The following is a 25,919-nucleotide window of genomic DNA, read 5'->3' on the forward strand; positions in this document are numbered from 1 at the left end:
TTGTTGGCAAATGGATATAGATGCCCATCAGCTACTCAAGGCTCAACAACAAAGTCATGAAGTAGGCATTCGATACAGATGACTGGCCTGCTGAACTGAGAGAAGTAAGGGATGTTTCTGCCCTCACTGGTCTGAATTAACAGAGCTTTATTTTTGACTGGAGAAGCTGCTTATCAGCCATCAGAAAATGTGACAGAAAAGAGCAGTACAAAAAATAATAATGCTCATTATTAATGATTTATCCGCATTGTTTTTTTTTATAACCAAAACAAAATGTTTTGAGAGAGATCTCACCTTTAATGGCATTTTGGAGAACTCATTTAGAATTGGCACATCAAAGACAAGCCTTCTTAAAAGGTGTTGCAGCATAGAAGGACGGAGGAATCTAGAAAAAGAAATACAACACTTCAACACTCTTATTTATTAAAGAATTGCTGACAATGGAACAAGAAAAATCTATTAAAGAAATTAACACACTTTAAAAAGTAAATTTAGAAGTACTGTATCATTGCGCTCTTGGACAGTAAGAACAATGCAGCCTTACCAGGGCTGGGACAAGGGGTGGGCAAGAGGGATGGCTGCCCCCGGGCGCAGTGGTTTAGTATAGGGATGGGGAACCACCATGCTGATTACATTGCTAATATGAATAGAGTAGTACATATAGAAAGACAGGGAGGGAGCACCGACCTTGTGCATTACCAGAGATAAAATGTATTTAAATAGTAATTGTCATACTCACAAACGTTTAAAAGAGGCTTGACATTGCTCAAAGAATTTGGAGAACACTCTTCATCAGGGTACCCTCTTCAGGCTACTGCTAAGGCTCTGATGAAGAGGGTACTCCCTCGTAATGCGTAAGCCATTTGCGATACCATCTGGTTCCTCCTATATACCCAATCCAGGTTGAAGGTGTCTAGAAGAGACAGCTCCAAATTCTTTAAGCAATGTCATACCTCTTTTAAATGTTTGTTTGTAAGTATGACTCTTGTTTTTACTATTTAAATACATTTTATCTCTGGTAATGCACAAGGTCAGTGTGCCCTCCCTGTCTTTCTATATGTTTCAGCTCCAAGGACATCCATTGTTCTAAGGAGGGCAGCAAGACCTGTGACTTTCCACATTTAGCTCAAAGGGTTGGCGCAGGAGATTGTTTTGTGATGAGTAGAGTAGTGACAACAGCATCACTACTCCTGTCAGCCAAGCCCTGGGAGCAGCAAGGAGACCAGCGAAGAGCTGGGAGGAGTTGCAGGCTGTGTTCGCTCTCCTCCTCCTTGTTCTCCTTGTATTCAGAAACCAGCAGCAGTGTTCACAGAGTAAAGAAGTTGCACTGGAAGGAGGGAGGACAGGGAGAGGCAACACAGCCGCCACAGCTGAGTACTGAAGTGTGCATGAGTAGAGGAGAGATCCGTGAGGAAGCGGGCGGAGTTCTCTCTCCCTCCAGCTCCCCCGTCAGTGCAGTACTCTTGTGCGTCTGTACACACAACTGCTGGCTTCTATTTACTTGAGTGTTGTCAGATCAGGACTCTGTGGGGTTTCTACTCCTCCTCACCTGCATCTTTCTGCTGTTATTTTAACTTTTTGTTTGACATTTTATTGAAATGTCAGACCGTAACAGTAAGTTCTATTGGCTGTGGCGTGAACTGCATCAAACTGCCCTTTACTGAAAAAAGTCGTGGATGCAGTCCTTATTTCAGCGCATTTCTTACCTTTTTTTTTTTAAATTAATTTTTACAATCAACAAAACAAAGAAAAACTGAACAGGGTACATACTGACAGGCCGGCAATACATACTGTCACAAAAGCAATTGCCTACATTGGTACATAAACATCAAGCCCATCAGAAGTACAATTCTAACAAAACAGCTGGTGAGTTCACAACATAAGGTATGAATTTCTTACCCTAACTGGCATCTATACCAGTGCTTCTCAACCACCAGGTCTAAGCTTCCCATCTGCTCTGACAGCTACTGCTCCCAGGATTGGAGTGGCCTGCTGGGCGACTCTACAGACGTCTTGCGCTATCAGACCAAAAATATATATCTGCATATATGTATATGCAGTGTCTTACCTGCAGAGTGCCATCAGACATTCCTCAATGACATCTCTCTGGGCTTTGGTGAGAGAACGTCCACGAGACAGGCGGTAAATGGTATGCAACATGGAGTCCACCATAATAGCACGGTGCTCGGTACCAGCAAACAGAGGAGCACACTTGGTGATCAGTGGAAGGACTGCAGAGCAAAGGTATCGGTTCATAGCCAGGGCCATTTCAGTGGTACTAAATGCAGCCTGAGGTTTAATGAATAAAGGAAAAAAAAAAGTCAATACAATTACTGAGCACTGGCTGTCAGTCATATTATGGACTGGATGCCATTATATTGGTACATTTTACTTTAAACCATTGCTCAGAAGAATTGCAGTCATGAAATGCCAGTAATGCTCCATCATTCAGCATGGAGCGTTTTCTTGCATCGCACACAAAAATATTCTTTCCTAGTCTTGGACATTAAAAATGCTCAATAGCCAGATCTTTTTTTCTGTGTACTGTACATTAATGTGTAAAATAAAAAAAAGTTTAAAAACATGAACTAGATACCAAATATGGACTAGATACCAAGAATGCACTGCATTGGCAATTGTTAGCGATTACAAGGCGTGAGAGCTTGTTTTGCCATCAGGTTTGTTAGAGATGAATTTCAAATTCTGCTACAAATTCACTACTAGACAATGTGCAATTTGTTTCATTCCAAATGAATTTTTCAACAAAATTTGCCCAACTCATTAATTCAGAAATATTCGAAAATTCTGAAAATCGAAGATTCGAAAATTTGCAAATTTGAAAATCCGAAAATTCAAAAGAACAAAAATCTGAAAATAAGAACGAAAATGAGAAAACCCGAAAATTCAAAAATCTGAAATAACTAACTAATAATAACTATTACTAACTATTAAATTATAGGTATTGGAATTTTCTTTCATATTTGGCTGTTCGTGAACATAATGAATACAAATTTATTTGAAGTTACAAATTATCTGAAATAACGAAAGCCACATCTAAATGAATGGAACATAACAAAATAATAATAATAAAACCTTTTTATTATTATTATTTATTATTAGTTTGTTACATCCTATTCGTTCAGATGCGGCATTCTTTATTTCAGATAATTCATATTCATTCCGTTCACTAACAGCAAAATTTGAAAGGAAATTACAATACCTATAATTTAATAGTTAGTTATTATTTTGGATTTTCAAACTTTTGGATTTTCAAATTTTCTTGCTTATTTTTGAATTTTTGGATTTTTCAAAATATCGAATTTCTGAATTTTCAGATTTCTCATTTCTGAATTTTCGGACTTACGAATTTACAAATTTATTTGAAATCACTAATTTCGATCTATTCATTACATATTTGAATGGCTATGCTGTTAAAAATGAAAAAAAAAATTCTGAAGTAAAAAATGTGAACCTCCTGAGATCTCTCTAGGTGCTCATGTTGAATAACATATAAATACTCACGCTATGTGAAATAAAATTCAAAACCCTGCAGCTGCTAAATTACTTCATAAATCAAATATCAATATTAAGGTGTTTACAGTCCAAAATATATGTGTATGTATAAAAGTGACAAACAGAGATAAGACAATCAAAAAAGTCCAAAGTCTTTTCAAACAAATCACCTATAAAGTGCTCAGTGCTCCAAACTCCATAGACAAAGTGCTGAAGTGCTTCAAGTAAACATGGCGTGCAGTGAGCCACACTCCCCTCTCATATCTCCACTCACCAGAGAAAATGGACCCTCAGCTTTTCAGTCTGGGGGTCAAACACGCATGTGTCTGGTGTTGGAAATACCAGGCCTCTTTGGCAATCTTATTGAGGTCTCCAAAATGCTACTTTTTAGGGCAGCTGGAATATCCACAAGGAAAATCTCGGAATAAAAAGGGCATTGGAACAATAACAAGGCTCTTCTGGGTTCGCTGCGACTCGACATGCATTCCACAAAGGGTGGAAGTGATGTCTTTGGTTGCAAAGCTGGAAATTACGTCAACATGTTAGCTGGATAAATTTTAAACAACATATCTATATCACATCACTTATTAGCTATACCATTCCATTGACAATCAATTAAAACACTATATTAATGTTTAAAATAAATCTAAAACATACATGCAAATACCACTTCCATATATGTGTGAATTTATTATGTATGTGTGAGTATATCATTTATGAATGAAAATGCAAATAAGGATGAAAATAAAATAAAATACAAAAATAAACACAAAAAAATTATAAAAATAAAAAAGGAAACAAAATAAAAAATTAAATATAAATAAATAAAAAAGATAAACCTAAAATAAATATGAATAAAAATAAAGCAAAAAATAAAATAAAAAAGAAAATATAAACTAACTGAAATGAATATTAAAACATAAATGCATTTGAGTAGTTCTATGAGGTCTTAAGGACAGAGCCTCGTTTTGAGATTTGTTTTTTACAACTTAAAATCAGTTTTTCTCAAATCGCCTTTCAGGACAACCTTGGAGAGAGCACAGCTCCGCCATTTTCCAGGAAACTCATGCAGCCTTTAAATCCCTTCTCTTCCACCATGGCCTCAGTTATTGTGTTTCTTCCGCCATGGTGAAAGTGCATGCTGGAACCAGGGGGGCTGCGCTCCCTCCAGGGTGGAGGGGAAAGGGCTTACCTCTAGTATTTTTTCTGCCTGGAGTGCAGGGACCATCCCAGCAACCTCCTGGTATGAGCGGGGGGTGTTCTGGAGTCTCCAACCTCTCCCAGCTCAGTGGAGCTGTGGCCAGCAGGAGGTTTTGCGGCGTCAGTGTGCCTGGAGCCGAGGTATAGCTCAGGAAGCCGGGCGGCTCACACCGTTGTTCGGCGGTATATCCCGCATCATGGTTTTGGGTCCTGGCTGGTGGGTGACGTCACGTCCAGCGACGTGGCTTTTGGCGTGGCGACAAGTGGTTCCAGTCGCCTGGAATGCAGGGGCCAAGGGGGCAGGTCTATCGACTGGTGTTTCCGCTTTCAGCCATCGTTTTTGACACCGGAGCCAGGAAATTTTAAAACGGAGGAGGTTTCTCATTCCCCGCTGTGCTCTCTGCTAAGATGCACGAGAGACCGTGAGCCACGGTGGAAACAGGCACCCCAGGCACCGGTCAGGCCCAAGTAAGAGGGGCACAGTGGTGCCTTTTATTCTTCTCCTTATGGGCTTATGCTGTGACTGTTTGTCCTTGTGTTTCTCCCTGTAGGGAGCCTGTTACTGCAGGGTCAGAGGTTACCTCTCTCGGATCCTGCAGTTTGATGGTGGAGGTTTTGCTATATTGCTGGTGGTGGTCTGTGTTTCTTAAAGAGGAAGTAAACCCTAATGGGTTTACTTCCTCTTTGATTCCCTGCAAAGGTAAAGCATAATGGACTACTATGCATCACATAGTAGTCCATTATGTGTCACTTACCTGACACAGGAGCCAGCAAAGTCACTGCTGTCCCCTGTAGTCCGGAGCCTCCATCTTCTTGGTGGGTCTGGCTGCTCCGGCGCTGTCATTCATTGGAGCAGCGATGACATCACTCCCGCGCATGCGCACGGGTGCCGCCACTCGCGGCATATCGCCGTTAACTGCAGCACGCTCAGTGCGCCTGCGCGCCGCTGTCTACGGCACATGTGACAAGTGATGTAAGCCTATTGGCTGAAACGAGAGGGAGGTGTATGCCCTCATGTGTAAATTAGAACATGGTAAAACCAGAAATCATGTCCTTGATGAGAACCCAGAAGAGCCTCGTTATTGTTCCAATGCCCGTTTTATTCATAGATTTTCCTGGTGGATATTCCAGCTGCCCTAAAGAGTAGCATTTTGGAGACATCAATGTGGATGCCAAGGAGGCCTGGTATTTCCAACACCAGACACGTGCGTGTTTGACCCCCAGACTGAAAAGCTGAGAGTCTATTTTCTCTGGTGAGTGGGGATACGAGAGGGGAGTGTGGCACACTGCACGCCATGTTTACTTGAAGTACTTCAGCAATTTGGAGCACTGAGCACTTTATGTGTGATTTTTTTTTTTAAGACTTTTTTCATGTGTTTTCTCTGTTTGTCACTGTTATACATTATTTTGGACTGTTAGGTGCTCATGTTAATTAGCACCTCTGAAAAACCCAATAACCAGAACATTTAATTGCCAGTCAGACTATGAGGAGATGAAAGAAGAGCGCTATCCAAGTTCCAGAAATCCTAGGATTCTAGTATTAAGAAAGGGTATTTTCTTGTTGGTGGTGTGGATTATAAGCCTATTGTGTATGCATAATGCCATATAGGGGCTGAAATTAAGATTCCTTTGAGTCAGGTCTACTGTATATGACATATATCATATAGACCTACTCAAAGGAATCTTCCTTTCTGCCCCTATATGAATGCCTGCAGTTTTTTTTTTTTGTAGAAAAGGACAGGGAGTCGCATTAGAACACTGTTTCAATTTTTTTTGCATTTCAATGACTCTTTCAGTCATCTGGAGTAGGTGTTTCCACACAGAGAAGGTTGTTGTTTCTCCGAAGATGCTACAGGATTTTGTCAACAGCTGAGGTAAAAACAGCCTTTCCTCGAGTACTTCACTAAACTCAGCCAGAAAAAGAAGTCAAAGCCATAACAGTCACAAAAAGAGATGAAGGGCAAATAGACTATAAATGCTCCAAGATTGAAAAGTTACACACCGTGTCTAGAGAGGCTGCAGCCCGCATGTCTGGCAGGAACCCAACTTCTAGAACTTCCAGCAGGAAGTCCTGATTGTCAATACCATAAACACGATCCAAGAAGAGCACCATGGGAGCTTTGTGGTCTGGGACAAAGCTAGCAGACATTTTTGGCTCAATAATGTTACCATCTATATATAAAAAAAAATAAAAAGACAACATGTACATGTCAAGTCTTATTGCAGTCTTTAATGGTTTCAAGAACTTTAGTCTCCTGTCAATGCAAGACTTTAATGCATATTTTTTTTTTTTATGGCTTCAAGAAAAATGTTCTGTGATTCCAGTGACTGCTTCTCTTACCCTTTCCAAATGCCGGTATTTGAAGAGGAAGGCTAATAACTCCGACCAAATCGCCAATAGGCACCAAAGATCGCAGAATTGCTCTTATCCTCAGAGCTTCTCCTTTGCCAGCTTGGATCAGCTGAAGAAGACAATAGAATAGAGGACAGTTTGATAAAATAATTGCATAAAAACTCTGATGGCTAAAAAGCTAATAAATAGCATTGTGCAGTAGCTCACCTGGTACAGAGCTCATTGTCTTAAATGTAATTTCAAAGAAGTGAGGGAAAGAGTAGATACATTGCTCTAGGTTAGAGATTTGTGGATACAGATTCTGTTTTTGTTTTCTACTCTGCCTATACAGTATCTTGTACAAGATTTACTGTGGAAGTCCATCTATATTATATTATATTAGCAATATTATGTTAATATTACTCCACTTCTTCCATGGAGTAATACTAACCCTAGATGCTGAACTTATTGTGCACCAATCATCAAATGGCAAACATAACTCAGAACATGGGGAGGACTCCTACACGTAATCAAGCCTTATAGTGATGGCCCTAAATTCAAATAATGAATATAGATCCACTGGTCTGTGGGTCTGTCTTTGCTCTAAAAATCCCCCTTGCACTGCTGAAATACTCCACTGATATGGACCCAGTCCCGGTCCCATTACCCACAGTCTACCCTTCCATTTAAGTCAGTTCACCGCAGCTCTAGCATGGACTGGCTGCCTCTTGCTGAGCAGTCAAATCAGCGTCTGTCTCTCACACAGCCTTGGTGAACAGACAGAAGAGAAGAAAGTAGCTGGCAAGATAAAATTACCAAAGTGTATAAAATTGACCTGCTGGATATTCATATTCTCCTTTTAAAAACCGTGAATTCATTTTATATAGAGTAAAATAGCATGTAAAAGAAAAGACTAGGAAACGTAAAGAGATGGATAAAAGGGAAGAGGTCTCCTCTCACTTACATGCATCTCTGGAGCACAACGGCCCAGAAGGTCAATGAGAGCCGCATAGAAAGACATGATGGCATTACCAAGGTGTACCCGATTCTCTTCATGTGGTTCCTCCCCACCGTACCTGGCAAATAAATGTAAGAGATTAACAGACATACAGTAAAAATAACGTTCCTAAATTCTAATTCCCAAGTGTAGTAATCCATAGCTAACCAGCTGAAAATACTGCGCTGATCTGCGACCAGAACAAAATGCGTTCTGGTTGGTCAATATAGGTTACTGTACCAAAGAATTAGCACTTTACAGTAAGAATTCTTTACTGAATAGGACTGAAAGAATTAAAACAAGGACAACAAAATGATGGTAACTTTATAAATAAAATGTGAAATTATTATTATACAGGATTTATATAGCGCCAACAGTTTTAGCACCGCCTTACAACATGAGGGCAGACAGTACAGTTACAATACAATTCGATACAGGAGGAATCAGAGGGCCCTGCTCGTTAGAGCTTACAATCTAGAACGGAGGGTCAAGTGATACAAAAGGTAATAACTGTGGGGGATGAGCTGATGGAGAAAATAGACATACAGTTCTTAGGAGTGGGTAGGATAGGCTTCTCCGATGAGGAGGTTATTCAGGGATCATTTAAAAGCTAATAGAGTAGGAGATAATCGTACAGATTGGGGTAACGAGTTCCATAGGATTGGAGAGGCTCTGGAAAAGTCCTGGAGGCGAGCATGGGGTCTTTAGAGGAACGAAGAGAATGATTAGGTTGGTATTTTGAGACTAGGCTAGTAATGTAGCTGGGGGCTAAGTTGTGGATGGCTTTGTAAGTAGTTGTCAGTAGTTTGAATTTAATTCTTTGGGTGAGCGGAAGCCAGTGGAGGGATTGACAGAGATGTAGCAGATACTGAGCGGTTGGTAAGGTGTAGGAGTCTGGCAGCAGCATTAATGATGGATTGAAAGGGAGATAGACTATGTAGAGGTAAGCCAGTGAGAAGGGAGTTGCAGGAGTCGAGGCGAGAGATGAGCAGTGAGTGAATTCGGAGCTTTGTTGTTTCACTAGTTAGAACGGGGCATATTTTGGAGATGTTGCGGAGGTTGAGGCGGCAAGATTTGGACAGTGATCGGATATGGTCCTTAAAGGAGAGTTCAGAGTCCGGGACTATACCTAGGACCTTGGCATGTGGAGATGGGCTTATAGTTGTGCCATCTCATTTTGACAAAGATTGAGGGAGGGGGCATTTGGGGATGGAAAAATTATAAGTTCGGTTTTGGATAGTTTGAGGAAGTGGTGTGACATCCAGACTGATATCTTAGAGATACGTGAAGAAACAGAGGGAGTGAGCTGAGGGGTAGAGTAATAGATTTTGGTTTTGTCGGGGTAGATATGGTATTGGAAGCCATGGGAGGCTATTAGCTGACCCAGGGAGGTGGTGTAGATTGAAAATAGGGGAGGTCCAAGAACAGAACCCTGGGGGACACCAACAGAAAAAGGAAGAGGAGAGGAGGAAGTAGCATTGTAAGTAATGCTAAAAGGTGTGGTTGGATAAGTAGGAAGAGAACCAGCGAAGACTACAGTCACGGAGACCAAAAGGCGTGGAGTTTTTTGTGGAGGAGGGGGTGGTCAACCATATCAAAGGCAGCAGAAAGGTCCAGGAGTAGGAGTACAGAATAGTGTCCATTGGTTTCATCTGTTAGTAGATCATTTGTTAGTTTTAATAATCAAATGAAACAACTAAGAATGATGTATACAGAATAAAAAACAGAATTAGGAGTTATGACACTCTATATACAGTAAGGGAAGAATAACACACTATGGGCAGCCTAAATATTTTATTAAACACATAATTCTTTAAAAAGGAAGCAGGAAGTATATCATGTATATGTAACTCATATGAACTCCAATAAGATGTTTTATGTGCATGCCTAAAACATTCAGAATATATGTTCACTCTATGACTGTAAACAGAGACAGGTATAAATGCAGCTAGAGGGGAATATTCTACATATATTAAAAATGACAGTCACTCACAGTTCCCTGCGGCGGTCCTTCTTGACAGTGGGTCCGTCCCTCGCAGGGTCCTCGGAGATCTTGATAGCATCTTCAATGGCACCCAACAGACCCTTACCACCCTCACCTCTCAGGGCAGGACCAAAACACTCTGGACGTCGGATCAGAAGACGCACCACCACATTCGCATTCTCCTCTACGCTCTCACCTGTGATCAAACACAAATAGTGACACATGTGTAATGAGCTGCAAGCGCTTTTCGTGTCATTTGAAATAAAATTCATTTTGATGAGGCACTACACTTATTGACACTGAAAGATTCCCTTTCATACTCACCATTCACAAAGACAGCAAATCGAAGGAAGTCTAGATACCGCTCTCCACCACCAGGGTTCCAACCAATGTCTGGATATCCCTTGGCAAGTAGCATGGGACAACTTTGTAAGCCACATCCAGCCAGATAGGACACAACCTACACAAAGGGAATTTAAGTTCCTTAAAGAACAGATATAGTGCTAATTAATACAGTTCAAGAGTAGGAAAGGCCGGCATTAGTGCCACCCCTTCTACATACAGCTTTTGTACAAGAGATTAGGATGTAGAAGAGTGTTGCACAACTTACAGTGATTTTCGGAGATGCTAAGCACCAGCTGAGTCTGTCACACCTAATGTTACTACAACCTGTGCTGCCACAGGAATAGGCAAACAGGCACACTGGCATACTCAAGTTACTTTCAGACCCCCATTACTGAAAGCACCAAGAATCATGCCATCCTTTCCTTCATTCCAGAAAACAAAAGGGCCTAAACTAGGGTTGCACCGATACCAGTATTGGTGCCGATACTAAGCATTTGCATGAGTATCGGTACTCGTGCAAATGCTCCGATACCTGAAACTGATACTTTCAAGCTTGATTCTTTCAGCAATATTCCCACACTGACAGCTGAAATGTAAAAAAAAAACAAAAAAAAAACAGCAATTATTGGTTGTTAAGGAGCTGAAGCTGAAGGGGAGGTTCCCCTGTTGACAGCTGAAGTGTAAACAATGTCCAGGCAATTGGAGCTTATTGAAAAAAATAATAATCAGCTGGGCAATGTTCATTAACAACATTGCTCAGCCACAGAAATATAAAAAGAAACCTGGTTTCTTTTTGTAACTTTCTATTTATTCATCGACAGATCAAAAGGGATGAACTTCAATCTGCAGATGATTTTTTTTTTTTCAACGTTCCACTGTTTAACCACTTATTAACCCTTAATTAACTCCAATAAGCCTTAACCAATTCAGCCCCGGAAGGATTTACCCCCTCAATGACCAGGCCATTTTTTTGCGACATGGCACTGTGTCGCTTTAACTGACAATTGCGTGGTCACTCGACGCTGTACCAAAACAAAATTGATGTCCTTTTTTTTCCCACAAATAGAGCTTTCTTTTGGTGGTATTTGATCATCTCTGCGGTTTTTATTTTTTTGCACTATAAACAAAAAAATTACTGACAATTTTGAAAAAAAACTATATTTTTTACTTTCTGCTATAATACATATCCAAGAAAATAAAAAAACACATTTATTCCTCAGTTTAGGCCAAAATGCATTCTGCTACAATTATTTTTTTTTTTTTAAATAAGAGTATATTGATTGGTTTTCCCAAAAGTTATAGTGCCTACAAAAATAGGATTTTTATCACAGCTTACCTGTAAAATCCTTTTCTTGGAGTACATCACGGGACACAGAGACATAGTATTAACACTATGGTATATGTGCACCTTCAGGTGATGGACACTGGCACACACAATACAGGAAGTTCTCTCCCTATATAACCCCACCTCCTACCAGGAGTACCTCAGTTTTGTAGCAAATCCCAAAAGAGGGGTGGGACCTCATACCAATGCTATTTCAGGGGAGGGAGACACAACCGTAGGGCACCCCCAGACTTGAGGGCCTATACTGCTGCCTGCAGCACACTGCGCCCAAAGGCAATATCCTCATGCCTCCTTACATCCACCTGATAAAACCTGGGTAATGTATGCACTGAAGATCAAGTTGCAGCCTTACAGATCTGAGCCATGTAGGCCTGGTGATGCACTGCCCAAGAAGCACTAACTTCTCCGGTATAGTGTGCTTTGACTTGAAAAGGTTGAATCTAAAGCCGCGTACACACGGGCGGACTGTATGGCCTACTTAGTCCGTCATACAATCCGACGGACAGTCCGTCCTACTTTCGAATGAACGGACTTGACCACACACGGATGCACAAACAGTCCGTTGAAAGCTTGCGCGATGACAGCACGTACGACGGGACTAGAAATAGGAAGTCCAATACACAGCAATGCAACCTTTCGCCGTGTAAATCCTTTCTGAGCATGCGCCATTCTTAGTCCGTCGAACTAGCCTACTGACGAGCGGATTGTCTGCTGAAACCAAAGTATGACGGACAGTATTTCGAAAAATCCGAAATACTTAGTACGCCAGACTGCACGCTGAAAAAGTCAGCTGAAGCCCACACACGAGCGGACTGTCCGCTGAAATGTGTTTCGACGGACTAAGTAGGCCATACAGTCCGCCCGTGTGTACGCGGCTTTACCCTTTAAATTATAAGCCTGAATTATAACTTGCCAAATCCACTTGGCGACAGTGGATTTCAACACTGCCTGTCCTTTCCTAGGACCTTCTGGCAGCACAAACAAGACATTAGTCTTCCGGGTCTGAGCAGTTGTCTTTAAATAGACCTTGACTGCTCTCACCACATCAAGACAATGTAGTGACTTCTCTTCCCTAGAACATGGTTTTGGAAAAACAATGGCAGGACAATATCTTGGTTCAGGTGAAAATCTGAGACCACTTTTGGCAGAAAACTTGGACGAGGACGCAACATGACCCTGTCCTTGTGAATATTAAAATATGGTGCTTTACAAGAAAGAGCAGACAATTCTGAAACCCTTCCTGCTGAGGATATCCCATCACGGCAGGCTGCATTTAGCAAACCTTCAAGGACCGGGTCCTTTTTTATCGAGGTTCCACTCCCCTGGACCTGTATTAGCACCCTGCCAGGAAAAACTTTAGGTAATGTGAGCATGACCAAAGCCCTGGGTCCCGGGGTCCAGCCCTGCAAGGAGAGGTGTTACAGGCAAAACCTCATTCTTCCTATATGAGGCCCGGGTACCCTCCACTTTGGCCTCAGTGGCACTCTGAATGGATCCAGTCTGTGGAGGCTGTTTAAATCCAGCTAGGATCCCTCCAGCAGAGCTCTTCAGAGCACATCTTCACTCGTGATCAACATCTTAGCCACTGGTGAAAAAACTGAGGTACTCCTGGTAGGAGGTGGGGTTATATAGGGAGTGAACTTCCTGTATTGGGTGTGCCAGTGTCCATCACCTGAAGGTGCCTATATACCATATAGTTAATACTATGGCTCTGTGTCCCGTGAGGTACGATAAAGAAATAGGGGAAAGATTTAGGGACTTTTTTTATTGCATTTACTAGTAATGGCTCAGCGATTTTTAGCAGTACTGCGACATTGCTGCAGACAAATCTGACCCTAAGTGACACTTTTTGGTGACCAGTGACATCATTACAGTGATCAGTGCTATAAAAATGCACTAATCACTGTATAAATGGCACTGGCAGGGAAGGGGTAAATACCAGGGGTCGATCAAAGGGTTAAGTGTTCCCTAGGGAGGTGTTTCTGTTAGGGGGACTGGGAGTAGAGAGAGAGATTGCGGTTTCTGATCACTAGGAACATCTGGTCTCTCTCTCCTCTCCCTGTCAGAACGGGGATCCACCTTGTTTACATAGGCAGATCCCCGTTCTGTCTATCTTCTCCGCGATCTAGCCCACCGAACTCCCACGGGCGAGCTCCCATGGCGCATGCTTGCCAGCAGAACCACATGCACAGACCGAGGTACAGGTATGTCAGTTTGCGCAGCCGAGCCGTCTTGCCACTGTATATATGTGGAAGGCAGTCGGCAAGTGGTTAATTAACTCCTTATTCCCCTTCTCCATTTTATTATCTCACTATTGATTTTTTTTTATTCACTTCTATTTGATCAACTATTAATAATTAAAACTTTTTTTGGTTTGTTAATATTTTTACACCTTTTTCATTGGAAAAAGCGCAAAATTTAAAAACAATACAATTTATATCATCAAGTGTAAACAAAACAGTTGCAGTAGTTATCGGTAATTGGTATCGGCGAGTACTAAATGAAAAGTATCGGTACTCTGTGTGAAACAAAATTATATTGGTGCATCCCTAGACTAAACCAATCACTGCACTGAAATGTAACATCAGCTAAAGATAGTAATGGGTCTCGTATCCTTGGTATGTTCAGAGTCTAGGGATGAAAAAAAGTGCATCAACATTGATTTCATCAGTAAGACATCTGAAGGTCTGTGACCCAAAGGAAAGAGGAACTGATGCATTTTGCAGTCATCTACTATTTACAGCAGATTAGTAAGTGAAAGCTGGTAAATTGTTGGTTGCTATGAACAACAAAAGATGACATATTTTCATATGTGCTGTGAAACCACATTACCTTCTCCAGGTCCTGCTCTTGTAGTGCTAGAGCCAGCTCATTGTTGTCAATCACCGAAGCAGCAGCCACATCAAGGGGAGTAGATCCTCTCATTCCTGCAACAAGTAGTACACATTGAAAGCTACTGGTCTTCACCTAATAAATGTTATTTATTACATAATAAATTCTGCAAAAATTCAGTTACTGAAATAAACTTACCCAAACCAATACCACTGTTTTGAAGCAAATAGCTAAGATGGTCAAACATGGCTCTTTGATTCTGTCGACTGATTCTACAGAAGTAGCACAGGAATCTACAGCAGTTGGTCACCATTTTGGGGAAGCGGATTTCCTTAAATATAATGATGGAACATGTGATGTTAGCAATTACTGAAATGTGATCTGGATAAAGAATGAAACAATTAGGGCTTAATTTAATAATGCAGGATGAAAAATTGTTGTGATCAATAGCCACTGATATACTGTAGCCCAAACACAGAGCAAATTTATTTACTACACTAAGTACTTATTGGGCATCTCTTCAGTACATAACTGTCAACTGCACTCTGTTAAATTAATCCTTTCATAATAGCCAAACATGCCATTTTGCAAGTATAGTCCCTGCAGCAGATTTCAGTTCTGCCCAAGGCCTTTCCCAGTTGGACAGGTCTGGTATGACTTACAAGACAGACATTTTTGAACACATATAAGCAATATCAGAACCACTTAAACTGTCACTTCTCAGCTGTTCCAGAATGTTCTTGATTTACTGAACTTTCACCTCTAACTATGCTCTAGTTGCTTCTGTTACCCAAGCACACTAAGTCTCATCGCAATTTTTATAACCTAACCGTACAATTACCTTGGATTCACCTCCACCGAGCACGTTCACCATGACTTCCATTACAGTCTCATGCATTCCTAGAGCTCGCATCAAGTTGGGGTGCTGGTAAAAGACCTTGTTGTTCATGATATTTCTAGATGAGGGGAAAAAATTAAGATTGTCAACTGGTTTCTTAAAACACACCTAGGTTACAGACCTATTAATGAACCAGTAAACAGTGATACTTAAAAGGCCATAAGTAAATATATTCACTCTAGGCACAGTTATAGGTACATATGATGGCGACAACCCTTCCATAAAGATTCCATCCCTTCCATCAATAAGCATGTTGAGCTAATTGTACTAATAAAGCTAGAATCTGAGTGCACTATTGGAAGCTTTCTTTTTTGTATGTAGTGCTACAAAAGTCAGGGCTGGAGTTACCAATAGGCACAATAAGCCAATGCCCATCAACTACAAACACAACTTTTTCCTGAATAGGTATCGGCACATTTTTCTATCATCTCCATACAATTATACTAAATAATATGATATACTTGACATTTCATTTACTACAAAAATATTTGAAATAGTAATTTTTGTTAATTTGGGTGCCTACAGTCTTTAGTGATAGAAGTTAGGTCCAGAAAAAGAGTACCCTATTACTTAGAAATTTGTAAAAACAAAAAACAAAAATACAGAAAAAATACTAAATTGCTGTATGGTATGCTATAGAAAGCTCAGCTCAACTCTTGTATTACTCAATCTTAGGTGAGAAAAGAAAAAACGAAAACAAACTAAGCAGTAATTGCACATGTTGCCTTATAATAAAGCCATTCCTGGAAAAATAAGTACAATTTTAGAAATGCAAATTGAATCACTATTTCAAAGAGTGGTTAAGAATTACCCCCTTTTATAATCAAGTTATTTTTTTATACATAGCATAAAAGTTGCACCAGTACTGACCCGATACTCTGGATCATCAAGTTCTCTTCCTCGGGACCCATCTGCACGATGAGCAGTGAGCGAATCTGCCCAAGGCTCTCTAGAAGATTCATGGTGTCCTCCACCGATACAGCATTGATGGTGTAGGCTTTGGGCATTGCTCTGATAAGTTCACCTAGCCCATCATACTGACGGTGCAGCAGACTGAACATCACCCGGACCAGCTCAGGGTTCTGGACGAAAGACTCCTGGGCCCAGTGCACCATAGTGTGAGAGATGAGCTCCTGCAAGGTGGCTGTGAGGAGAGAAAGAGAACACGAATCACCATGAAGATGTTTATTTAAACAGCAGTGTTAATACATAGAGAACACAGTATACGTTAGAAGGTTAACGTCTTCCATCCATAAATATTAACACTTCAATGACACTTTTGTAGCAAGGTCTCTGGCCTTCTCCAGTCTACTGAGAACTTTCCAAGCCACAGATAGCTGACATCCTTAAATATGTAGTGGGTTGTGAGGCATAGTGGGTGCAAAGATGGTGAAAGTCATTGGGTGCCAAACACTTCTTGGATGTAAAAGAGGTTTTATTTCTCCTAAAAGTCCTTTTTGTATTTTTGGGGGAAAGAGGGTTAGGGGCCAGGACACCCTTAAGTAGTTGCAGATTCAATTGGCAGATTCCAAGACTTCAATAGGAGCACAGCCATGCAGAGAAAGGCCCCAGCAAGATGCCAATCTGCACAGGCAGGAATGCTGTCTCCTACAGCAACAGTATTTAACAGTTCCTAACTTAACGTACCTGGCGGTATGATTATGTCAGATTTTTGCGTCTCAAAGTGGTACAATTATTTTGCATAGAAATTTGGCGTTTTATATAGTAAGCCTGTAATGCTTAGCAATAACACACTTAAATCTGTCCACCAAGAGTCTAGTAGATATCCGGGGTATGATGAAGTTTGAAACACAAAATCATAAATTATAATATAATAAATAATTATAAAAAAATGTATAATAATAATAATAAAATTAATTTCCGCACAATTCACTATCGCTCAATTCTGCAAGTGTTCTAATTTACTATCGCTGTTTTCTAGCTGGTCTAAAAATACTTTTGACGTAAAGGGACACTTTTTGCTTGTTATGGACAATCTCAAGTTTCCAGGCAGAAAGAACAGTCTATATAATGTAGCCGCCGGCTCCTGAAGAGCACGCGCTATTTGTTTTGAAAGTTAATGTTACACCTGAACTGTGGTTTGGTTTGGGTACAATTGTTCTAAATTTGGACCTCAGCATCAGTCTGACTGGACTACAGGATGTTCAGCCTGGCGACAGGGGGGCACTGTCTCTTCTAGCAGGCATGGAACCACAGTCTAGTTGGGTGCTTTAAGTTTACTCTCTCTCGGAGCCCGCCCAATGGGAGTGTCACTCTTGCTGTGCTTTCTGGGAGAGGGTACTTAAGATGTGGACGTCACGTGGTTCGGGGTTCCGCTCCAGAAGTTAGTTCTGACTCCATGGTTCTGGTCCTCCTGACCAGCCCCCAGGAAGGCTATGGCCTGGGGTGCGGATCCACCCGCCTTGTTGTCTCGGGGCTGGCTAGCCCAAGGTAAGAAAACTAAAGAAGGATTCCAAGGTGGTCCGGTGCCATGTTAGATAGTTGGAGAGGCCCAGTAACTCTGTAGCTATCCAGGGGAGGACTCTTTAGAAGAAGGCCACGTATGGGTTGGCTTCTTAGCAAGAGCCTGGAGGGGCTGAAGTACCTAAGTAAATACCGTCTCATGGGTATCACCAAGCTGGCTGAAAGATCCAGGTATCACACGAGTGTTCCACAAGTTTTAGTTTCCTGAAGTTCTACAACACCGTCTGTGGCAGAGACGTATTCCTGTAAGTTCTACAACAACATCTGTGGCAGAAACGTATTCCTGTAAGTTCTACAACAACATCTGTGGCAGAGACTTGTTCCTGAGTAAAGCACCTTGTTGGCTGCTAGGCCTTGTGAGAGAGGGACTATCCAACCTGAGTGAACATCCAGTTGAATGGCTATTCTCTGGATCTAGTGAAAGTAAGCAAGTCCTTCATTATTGACTTTGACACTAATGCCGCGTACACACGGTCGAACTGTTTGACGTACTTAGTCCGTTGAAACACATTTTAGCGGACAATCCGCTCGTGTGTGGGCTTCAGCTGACTTTTTCAGCGTGCAGTCCGGAGTACTAAGAATTTCGGATTTTCCAAAAATCTGTCCGTCGTACTTTGGTTTCAGCGGACAATACGGTCGTCAGTATGCTAGTTCGACGGACTAAGAATGGCGCATGCCCAGAAAGGATTTACACGGCGGAAGGGTGCTTTGCTGTGTCTTGGACTTCCTATTTCTAGTCCCGTCGTACGTGCTGTACACGTCATCGCGCAAGCTTTCGACGGACTGTTTGTGCATCCATGTGTGGTCAAGTCCATTCAGTGGAAAGTACGACGGATTGTCCGTTGGATTGTATGACGGACTAAGTACGTCAAACAGTTCGACCGTGTGTACGCGGCATAAGAGTACCTGAACTTCCTTCCTAACCCTCTGATCCTATTTTAAAGAGACTGTTCGTTGTCTAAGTTTTTTCAATAAAAATCCCTTCATGCGGAACGGTCGTCAGTCTCTAGAGTTATTGGGGATCTACCACGGGAAACCCCTAGACACAAATCGAGGAGAAGAAGGTAACGGTAAGCACAATCAAAGCAGCAGCTCCTTTGGGGGTTAGTGCTACAATAATATAAAACTGCATGCAGGGCATTGGACAAAGCACTGGGGACAAAAGGGATGTGAAATAATTTCATACAGTAATGTAATCTGCAAGATTACAGTGTACTGTATGTATTAGGATTCACTTTTTTGAATTTGGTGCCGGGCTCCGCCCCCATGCTTCGCGAGGCTCGTAGGGAACGGAGGCCGACACAGAGAGGCTTCGGGCGGAGGACAGAGCCTGAGAACACAGTGGGGTGACATCGCAGGAACCTGGGGACAAGGTAAGTATATTGCACCAGTATCCTGCAATGCAATCCTGAGTGTGGCTCAGGGTTACCACTAATGATACTGAAATTTAACCCCAAGCCACACTCAGGAATAACTCCAGGGAGGTTAAATGTAACAGTTCCTTCACTACAACTGCCTCTTGTAGTTCTTCACCACTGAGCTCCTGGTCTCTCACTAGACCCTCTGATTCACTGACTCTGAATCCCTTGAGCTCCTCCAATCTTTGCAATGGTATCTCGCTCAAGCGTCACTCACGCTTCCCTGCTGGGTCCCTAGCTTGGCACTTCAGATACTTATCAAGCTTCACCGCGCTGACTGGCTCTTTCCCTGACTTGACACACAAGGCTGCTCTGCAATCGTCACCTCTGCTGGTTGGGTCCCTGACTTGAGCACCGCCTGAAGTTTCCTGATTCTCCACTGTGCCAGTTTGGTGAGAACACTGTTCCGGTTCTTGCTTCAGTTACTCACTGTGGTCCCTGGTAAAGGTGGTTGATGCTTTAGTGACAACAGCTTCCTTTCTACCCCCAACCACGACAGGTTCTCCGGCCGACAGAACCGTCGCTTTGTTTGTCTTACTTCTGGATAGGCCCTCACACAGCCTGGCAGTAAGATGCCCCCAGGATAGGCCAAATATCTGTCCTAGCAGCCTGGGGCATACAACACACATCCACCCAGACAGCCGTCCAGGTGGCACAGAACATAGATCACCTGACTCCCCCCCAAATATATAGGTGCTCCCAGCAGGCCAAGGGATTCAAGAAAACCCCTGCCCATTGGCTGAGATACCCCATATACCCCTAACCTGACCTTGGGTTGCCCTTCTCATATCTAGTACCACCAAGTACCTGAACACTTAGGCCGCGTACACACGGGCGGACTGTTCGCCCAACTTTGTCCGCTGAACAGTGTTTGGGCGGACAGTCCGCTCGTGTGTGGGCTTTCAGCGGACAGTTTCAGCGGACAGTTTGACGGACAAGGTTTTTCGGAATTTCCGAAAAACTGTCCGCTGAAACACCTTGTTTCAGCGAACAGTCCGCTCGTGTGTAGGCTTGTTCGTCAAACAAAGTTGCGCGCATGCTCAGAAAGGATTTACACGCCGAAAGTTATAATGCAGTGTATAGGACGTCGTATTTTTCGTCACCGTCGTACGTGCCGTTCACGTCATCGCGCACGGTTTCAGCAAACTGTTCGTTCGTCGTGTGTGGCCATGTCCGTCCATGCTAATTTTGAGCGGACTGTTTGCCGAAACTGTTGGACGGACAAAGTTGGGCGAACAGTCCGCGCGTGTGTACGCGGCCTTAGAGGTAGAAGAGAAAAGTGCAACAAGGCCAAACGTAGGGAGAATACCATGGCTCTCTATTAACCGGTTCCCGACCAGCGCACGACGATGTACGTCGACAGAATGGCACAGGCAGGCATATTGGCGTACAGGTACGTCCAATATTCAATGCCGCCCTGCGATCGGGAGCGCGCCGCCGGCGGCGCGCTCCCGCGCTGTTCGGGACCCCCGTGAGTCCGGTTGCGGGACCCGCGGGCTCAATCGCCGCGGGCATCCCCGCGATCGTCTCACGGGACGGCTGAATGGAGGAAATGCTGTGTAAACAAAATTTCTCCATTCTGCCTAGCAACTAGTGACGCTGATCTCTGCTCCATGTGATTGGAGCAGATATCAGTGTTCACTAAATGAAAGCCCAACCCCCCCACAGTTAGTAACACACCCCTAGGAACACTTAACCCCTACACTGCCACCCACTGGTTAACCACTTCACTACCAGTGTCATTTACACAGGAATCACTGCATTTATATAGCAGTGATTACTGTATAAATGACAATGGTCCCAAAAATGTGTCAAAAATGTCCGATGAGTCCCCCACAATGTCGCAGTCACAATAAAAATCGCTGATCGCCACCATTACTAGTAAAAAAAAAAAATAATAAAAAATAATTAATAAAAATACTATAAAACTATCCCTATTTTGTAAACGCTATAACTTTTGCACAAACCAATCAATAATCGCTTATAGCGATTTTTTTACCAAAAATATGTAGAAGAATACGTATCGGCTTAAACTGAGGGAAAAAAAATTTTTTATATATATTTTTGGGGGATATTTATAAAAAAAAAAATAATGCGTTTTTTTCTAAATTGTTCTATTTTTGTTTATAGCGCAAAAAATAAAAACCGCAGGGGTGATCAAATACCAGTAAAAGAAAGCTCTATTTGTGGGAAAAAAAGGACGTCAATTTTGTTTGGGAGCCACGTCGCACGACCGCGCAATTGTCAGTTAAAGCGACACAGTGCCGAATCGCAAAAAGTGGTCTGGTCTTTGACCAGCAAAATGGTCCGGTCTGTAAGTGGTTAATCAACCAGGATAATTACTCCTTGCAAGTAGATTTGTGAGGAGCTACATGGTGTTACACTTTTTTCATAAAAAATAGTTATACCTGCTTAAAACTCACTTTTGTCTATCAGGTTTCCAGAAGCACCTGAACTAAAAGTAAAATCAGATCTAGTTACTTATGATTTATAGCTATGCAGGTATGTCATGTAATGACTAATGGTGTCCACACTACAGTCATGATTTTTTACATGCATTGATTTTGGGGATGTGCTAGACTGAAATATGATGTAGAACATGTTCCACCCAACTAGGCATCTGCAAACAAAAAGCAGCTTGGGGTAGTAGCTATTTTTTAAACTTGAAAACAGATTTAAAGATTTTTGTAGCACTTTAAAATGTCCAAATTTCAACCTGACCCAATAATCCAATCAAGAAAGCCTTTCTCCATTTTGTAGGGTGACACTCTGTCCCTGTCTCCCAATTGGGCTTTTGAAGTGTTGCCCTGTTATGATGGAGACTAATTTCAACGTACACTATGCAGGAACAGTCTATTGTTGTCATAATAATTAGGCAACCCACCCTAGGAATTGCCAAGCAGCCATCACTGATGTGAGTGCATGTATACAATCATGGCTGCAAAGACACTGAAGGAGATCAGAAATACTGAGATACAAAAAAGTATGAATAAAAAGATTTTTTTTTTTTTTTTTAAATAGCAAAGGAGACACTTGGTAATTTGAATTCTCTGTTCTGTGCCTCAACTCCAAGAATAACCTCATCTGGTTGAATAAAAGTCACTGCAAACACTTGTAGGGACACACGCATAGATGCCTTTACCTGGCTGTGAGTTAGTACCAAGAAAGACACAAAACCATTTAGTGGTAATATAACTCAATGTATTGATATGGATTAAAATGAATGGAGGTTTGAGCATAAAGGAGCATACAGAAGGTAGGCTCAGACACAGTTCACTAGACAGTATGATCACTTTGCCATAGTAAATTAGAATAGAGTTCTGTAATAAATTCATAAATCAGTAAAGTCAGCAACAGTGCATATAAGCCTTAAAGCAGATCTCCGGGCAACCATGCAAACATTACCCCTAATATAAACTTAGATCCCCTCTACCAACCCCCCCTTTTTTTTTTCTTTTTTTTTCTCTCCTCTTTTAACCCCCCCCCTCCCCCCCCCCTTTAGCTTCAAATACAAGAACAATAATCTCCTTAGTACCTCTGCTGGTCACTCGCACTTTGGCAATTGATAATCACAACCTAATAAGATCAATTCCACAAAGTATGTATTACTAACGGAAGCTCCTAATTGACATATCCTATACTGGATTAATTATATTAGATAAACTTAGCCACAGAAGGAAGAAAAAAAAAAGACAATTTATTATACCTCTCATCTACAACAGCCTTAATATCTCACTCAAGTTACATTACTATGACTAACTTCTGTAAGCAACATCAAAGCTATACAAGTACCTTTATGTTTTTTTTTTTCTTGTTCACTTGTGTCTGATGTTTTAATTCATGGCTACACTTATACTTTGTATAACATGTTCAATATGTCACATCATCTTATTGACCCTGTAACTGTAAAGTAACCATACGCTGTTAACTTGCATTTGTCTCAATAAAATTTATTTGGAACAAAAAATAATACTATAACTTGTTTAGCGTGCACTCTGGGAAGGACACACTGCAATTTCCCAGAGTACCACTTAGCATAGGCAATAGGTAAATTTCTCTGAGTACCAGCTGTAAAGGGGCAGTCTTTAGTCCTTAGACCTCTTCAACTGGCTAGCGTTAGGGCCCAGTTGGACCATTGGTACACATGTGAATAGTCCTCGTCAAGCCTGCAGGCAGCAATAAGGCTACTAGATGGCTGTGTGGTCAGTTCCTAAAGGGCTAAGTCTCTCTAGCAACGGATAGTAAATCCCCACAGCAGCAGATCACCAGTCCCAGTAATTTTCAGCTCACTATCTGGTCACACTCAGTGATTAGTCCACTCTCTGCTCTGCACCCAGGTGATTCTGTCTGTCGGCACCCCTGAACTCAGCACTCTGCATCTCCTCAGATCACAGCAGTGATGGCTCATACTTGACAGTGATGTGCACTCTCCGGTCTCCCTCATGGCAAGGGGAAACCGTGTCCTTTACACCTGAGAAAATGCAGCACTATCCCCTCCTCCCGACAACCTCCTCTTTAACCACTTAACAACCGGCCATTGCCGATTAACGGCTTCAGGGCGGTTGTTTAACTCTGAGAAGCCTTAATTAACGGCCTCCGAGAATTCTGCTCTCGCGTGCCCCCTGGGGCGCGCACACGAGAGCATCCGTGACAGCCGGGTCCAGTGGACACGACGCATCACGGATCATCGCGGCCGATTACCACGTGATCGCTCCGTCAAATGATGGAGTGATCACTTGTAAACAAACCGGCCTCATGTTATGACGCCGGTTCCTCCCTCCCCCTCTCTGTACCGATCGGTACAGCGGAGGGGGGAGAGATCGGTGTCAGCAGCGCTGTGGGCTGCATCTGCAGTGCCCACATCGCTGCTCACCGAAAATGTAACCCCTCAATTCCCTGCCAATACCCTGCAATACCCTGCAATACCCTGCAACACTCTGCAATACCCTGCAACACCCGCCAATACCCTGCAACACCCGCCAATACCCTGCAACACCCGCCAATACCCTGCAACACCCGCCAATACCCTGCAACACTCTGCAATGCTCTGCAACACCCGCCAATACCCTGCAACACTCTGCAATGCTGTGCAACACCCGCCAATACCCTGCAACACTCTGCAATGCTCTGCAACACCCGCCAATACCCTGCAATGCTCTGCAACACCCGCCAATACCCTGCAACACTCTGCAACACCCACCAATACCCTGCAATACTCTGCAATGCTCTGGAACACCCGCCAATACCCTGCAATGCTCTGCAACACCCGCCAATACGATCAAAGCCAGATTTTTTTTTTTCAGGCTTCCCAGCTTAGAGGTGATATGCGGGGTCTTATTGACCCCATATCTCACTGTAAAGAGGACCTGTCATGCCATATTCCTATTACAAGGGATGTTTACATTCCTTGTAATAGGAATAAAAGTGATCAAAAAATGTATTTTTGGGGAAAAAAATGTCAAACTAAAATAAAGTAAAATGAACATTAAAATTTTTTTTTTAAAGCGCCCCTGTCCCCATGTGCTCGCATGCAGAAGCGAACGCATACGTAAGTCCCGTAAGTCCCGCCCACATATGAAAACGGTGTTCAAACCACACATGTGAGGTATCGCTGCGAACGTTAGAGCGAGGGCAATAATTTTAGCCCTAAATTTAAAAAAAAATTTAATCGTCGCCTATGGGGATTTTTAAGTAGCGACGCTTGCCGTCATTCCACAAGCGTGTGCAATTTTGAAGAGTGACATGTTAGGTATCTATTTACTCAGCGTAACTTCATCTTTCACATTATGCAAAAATTGGGCTAACTTTACTGTGTTTTTTTTTATTTTTTTTAAGCACAAAACTGTTTTTTTTCAAAAAAAAAGCATTAGAAAAATTGCTGCGCAAATACTGTGTGAGATAAAAAGTTGCAACGACCACCATTGTATTCTCCAGGGTGTTTGCTAAAAAAACATATATAATGTTTTGGGATTCTATGTAATTTTCTAGCAAATAAATTATGATTTTTACATGTAGGAGAGAAATGTCAGAATTGTCCTGGGGGCTCCAGAACGCCTGATGGCGCTCCCTGCATGTTGGGCCTCTGTATGTGGCCACGCTGTGTAAAAGTCTCACACATGTGGTATCGCTGTACTCAGGAGTAATAGCAGAATGTGTTTTGGGGTGTAATTTGTGGTATGCATATGCTGTGTGTGAGAAATAAACTGATAATATGACAATTTTGTGAAAAAAAAAATCTTGATTTTGCAAAGAATTGTGGGAAAAAATGACAACTTCAAAAAACTCATCATGCCTCTTACTAAATACCTTGGAATGTCTTCTTTCCAAAAAGGGGTCATTTGGGGGGTATTTGTACTTTTCTGGCATGTTAGGGTCTCAAGAATTGAAATAGGCCATCAGTACTTCAGGTGTGATCAATTTTCAGATATTGGCACCATAGCTTGTGAACTCTATAACTTTCACAAAGACCAAATAATATCCACCAATTTGTACTTATTTTTACCAAAGATATGTAGTAGTATAAATTTTGGCCAAAATTTATGAAGAAGAAATTATTAATCTGCTAAATTGT

The 25,919-nt window shown here is 42.1% G+C and overlaps 1 protein-coding gene across 13 annotated transcripts in view; it reads right to left on the reverse strand.

The window, feature by feature from the left end:
• Positions 1 to 25,919, reverse strand: part of RYR1 (ryanodine receptor 1) — a 347,489-nt gene that overhangs the window by 122,263 nt on the left and 199,307 nt on the right. For all 13 annotated transcript variants that reach the window (XM_077480582.1, XM_077480567.1, XM_077480575.1 and 10 more), the window contains 11 exons: positions 16,317 to 16,590; positions 15,390 to 15,504; positions 14,747 to 14,879; positions 14,549 to 14,643; positions 10,351 to 10,486; positions 10,036 to 10,222; positions 8,010 to 8,121; positions 7,055 to 7,175; positions 6,716 to 6,885; positions 2,069 to 2,289; positions 295 to 385 (listed from right to left, as the gene is read on the reverse strand). In XM_077480582.1, the coding sequence (XP_077336708.1) occupies positions 295 to 385; positions 2,069 to 2,289; positions 6,716 to 6,885; positions 7,055 to 7,175; positions 8,010 to 8,121; positions 10,036 to 10,222; positions 10,351 to 10,486; positions 14,549 to 14,643; positions 14,747 to 14,879; positions 15,390 to 15,504; positions 16,317 to 16,590 (1,655 nt within the window). The remainder of the gene's footprint in view (positions 1 to 294; positions 386 to 2,068; positions 2,290 to 6,715; positions 6,886 to 7,054; positions 7,176 to 8,009; positions 8,122 to 10,035; positions 10,223 to 10,350; positions 10,487 to 14,548; positions 14,644 to 14,746; positions 14,880 to 15,389; positions 15,505 to 16,316; positions 16,591 to 25,919) is intronic.

Source organism: Lithobates pipiens, unplaced genomic scaffold, assembly GCF_037356315.1.
Source record: "Lithobates pipiens isolate NorthernLeopardFrog02 unplaced genomic scaffold, aLitPip1_a1.2 Scaffold_1, whole genome shotgun sequence".
In the NCBI taxonomy this organism is placed as follows: domain Eukaryota; kingdom Metazoa; phylum Chordata; class Amphibia; order Anura; family Ranidae; genus Lithobates; species Lithobates pipiens.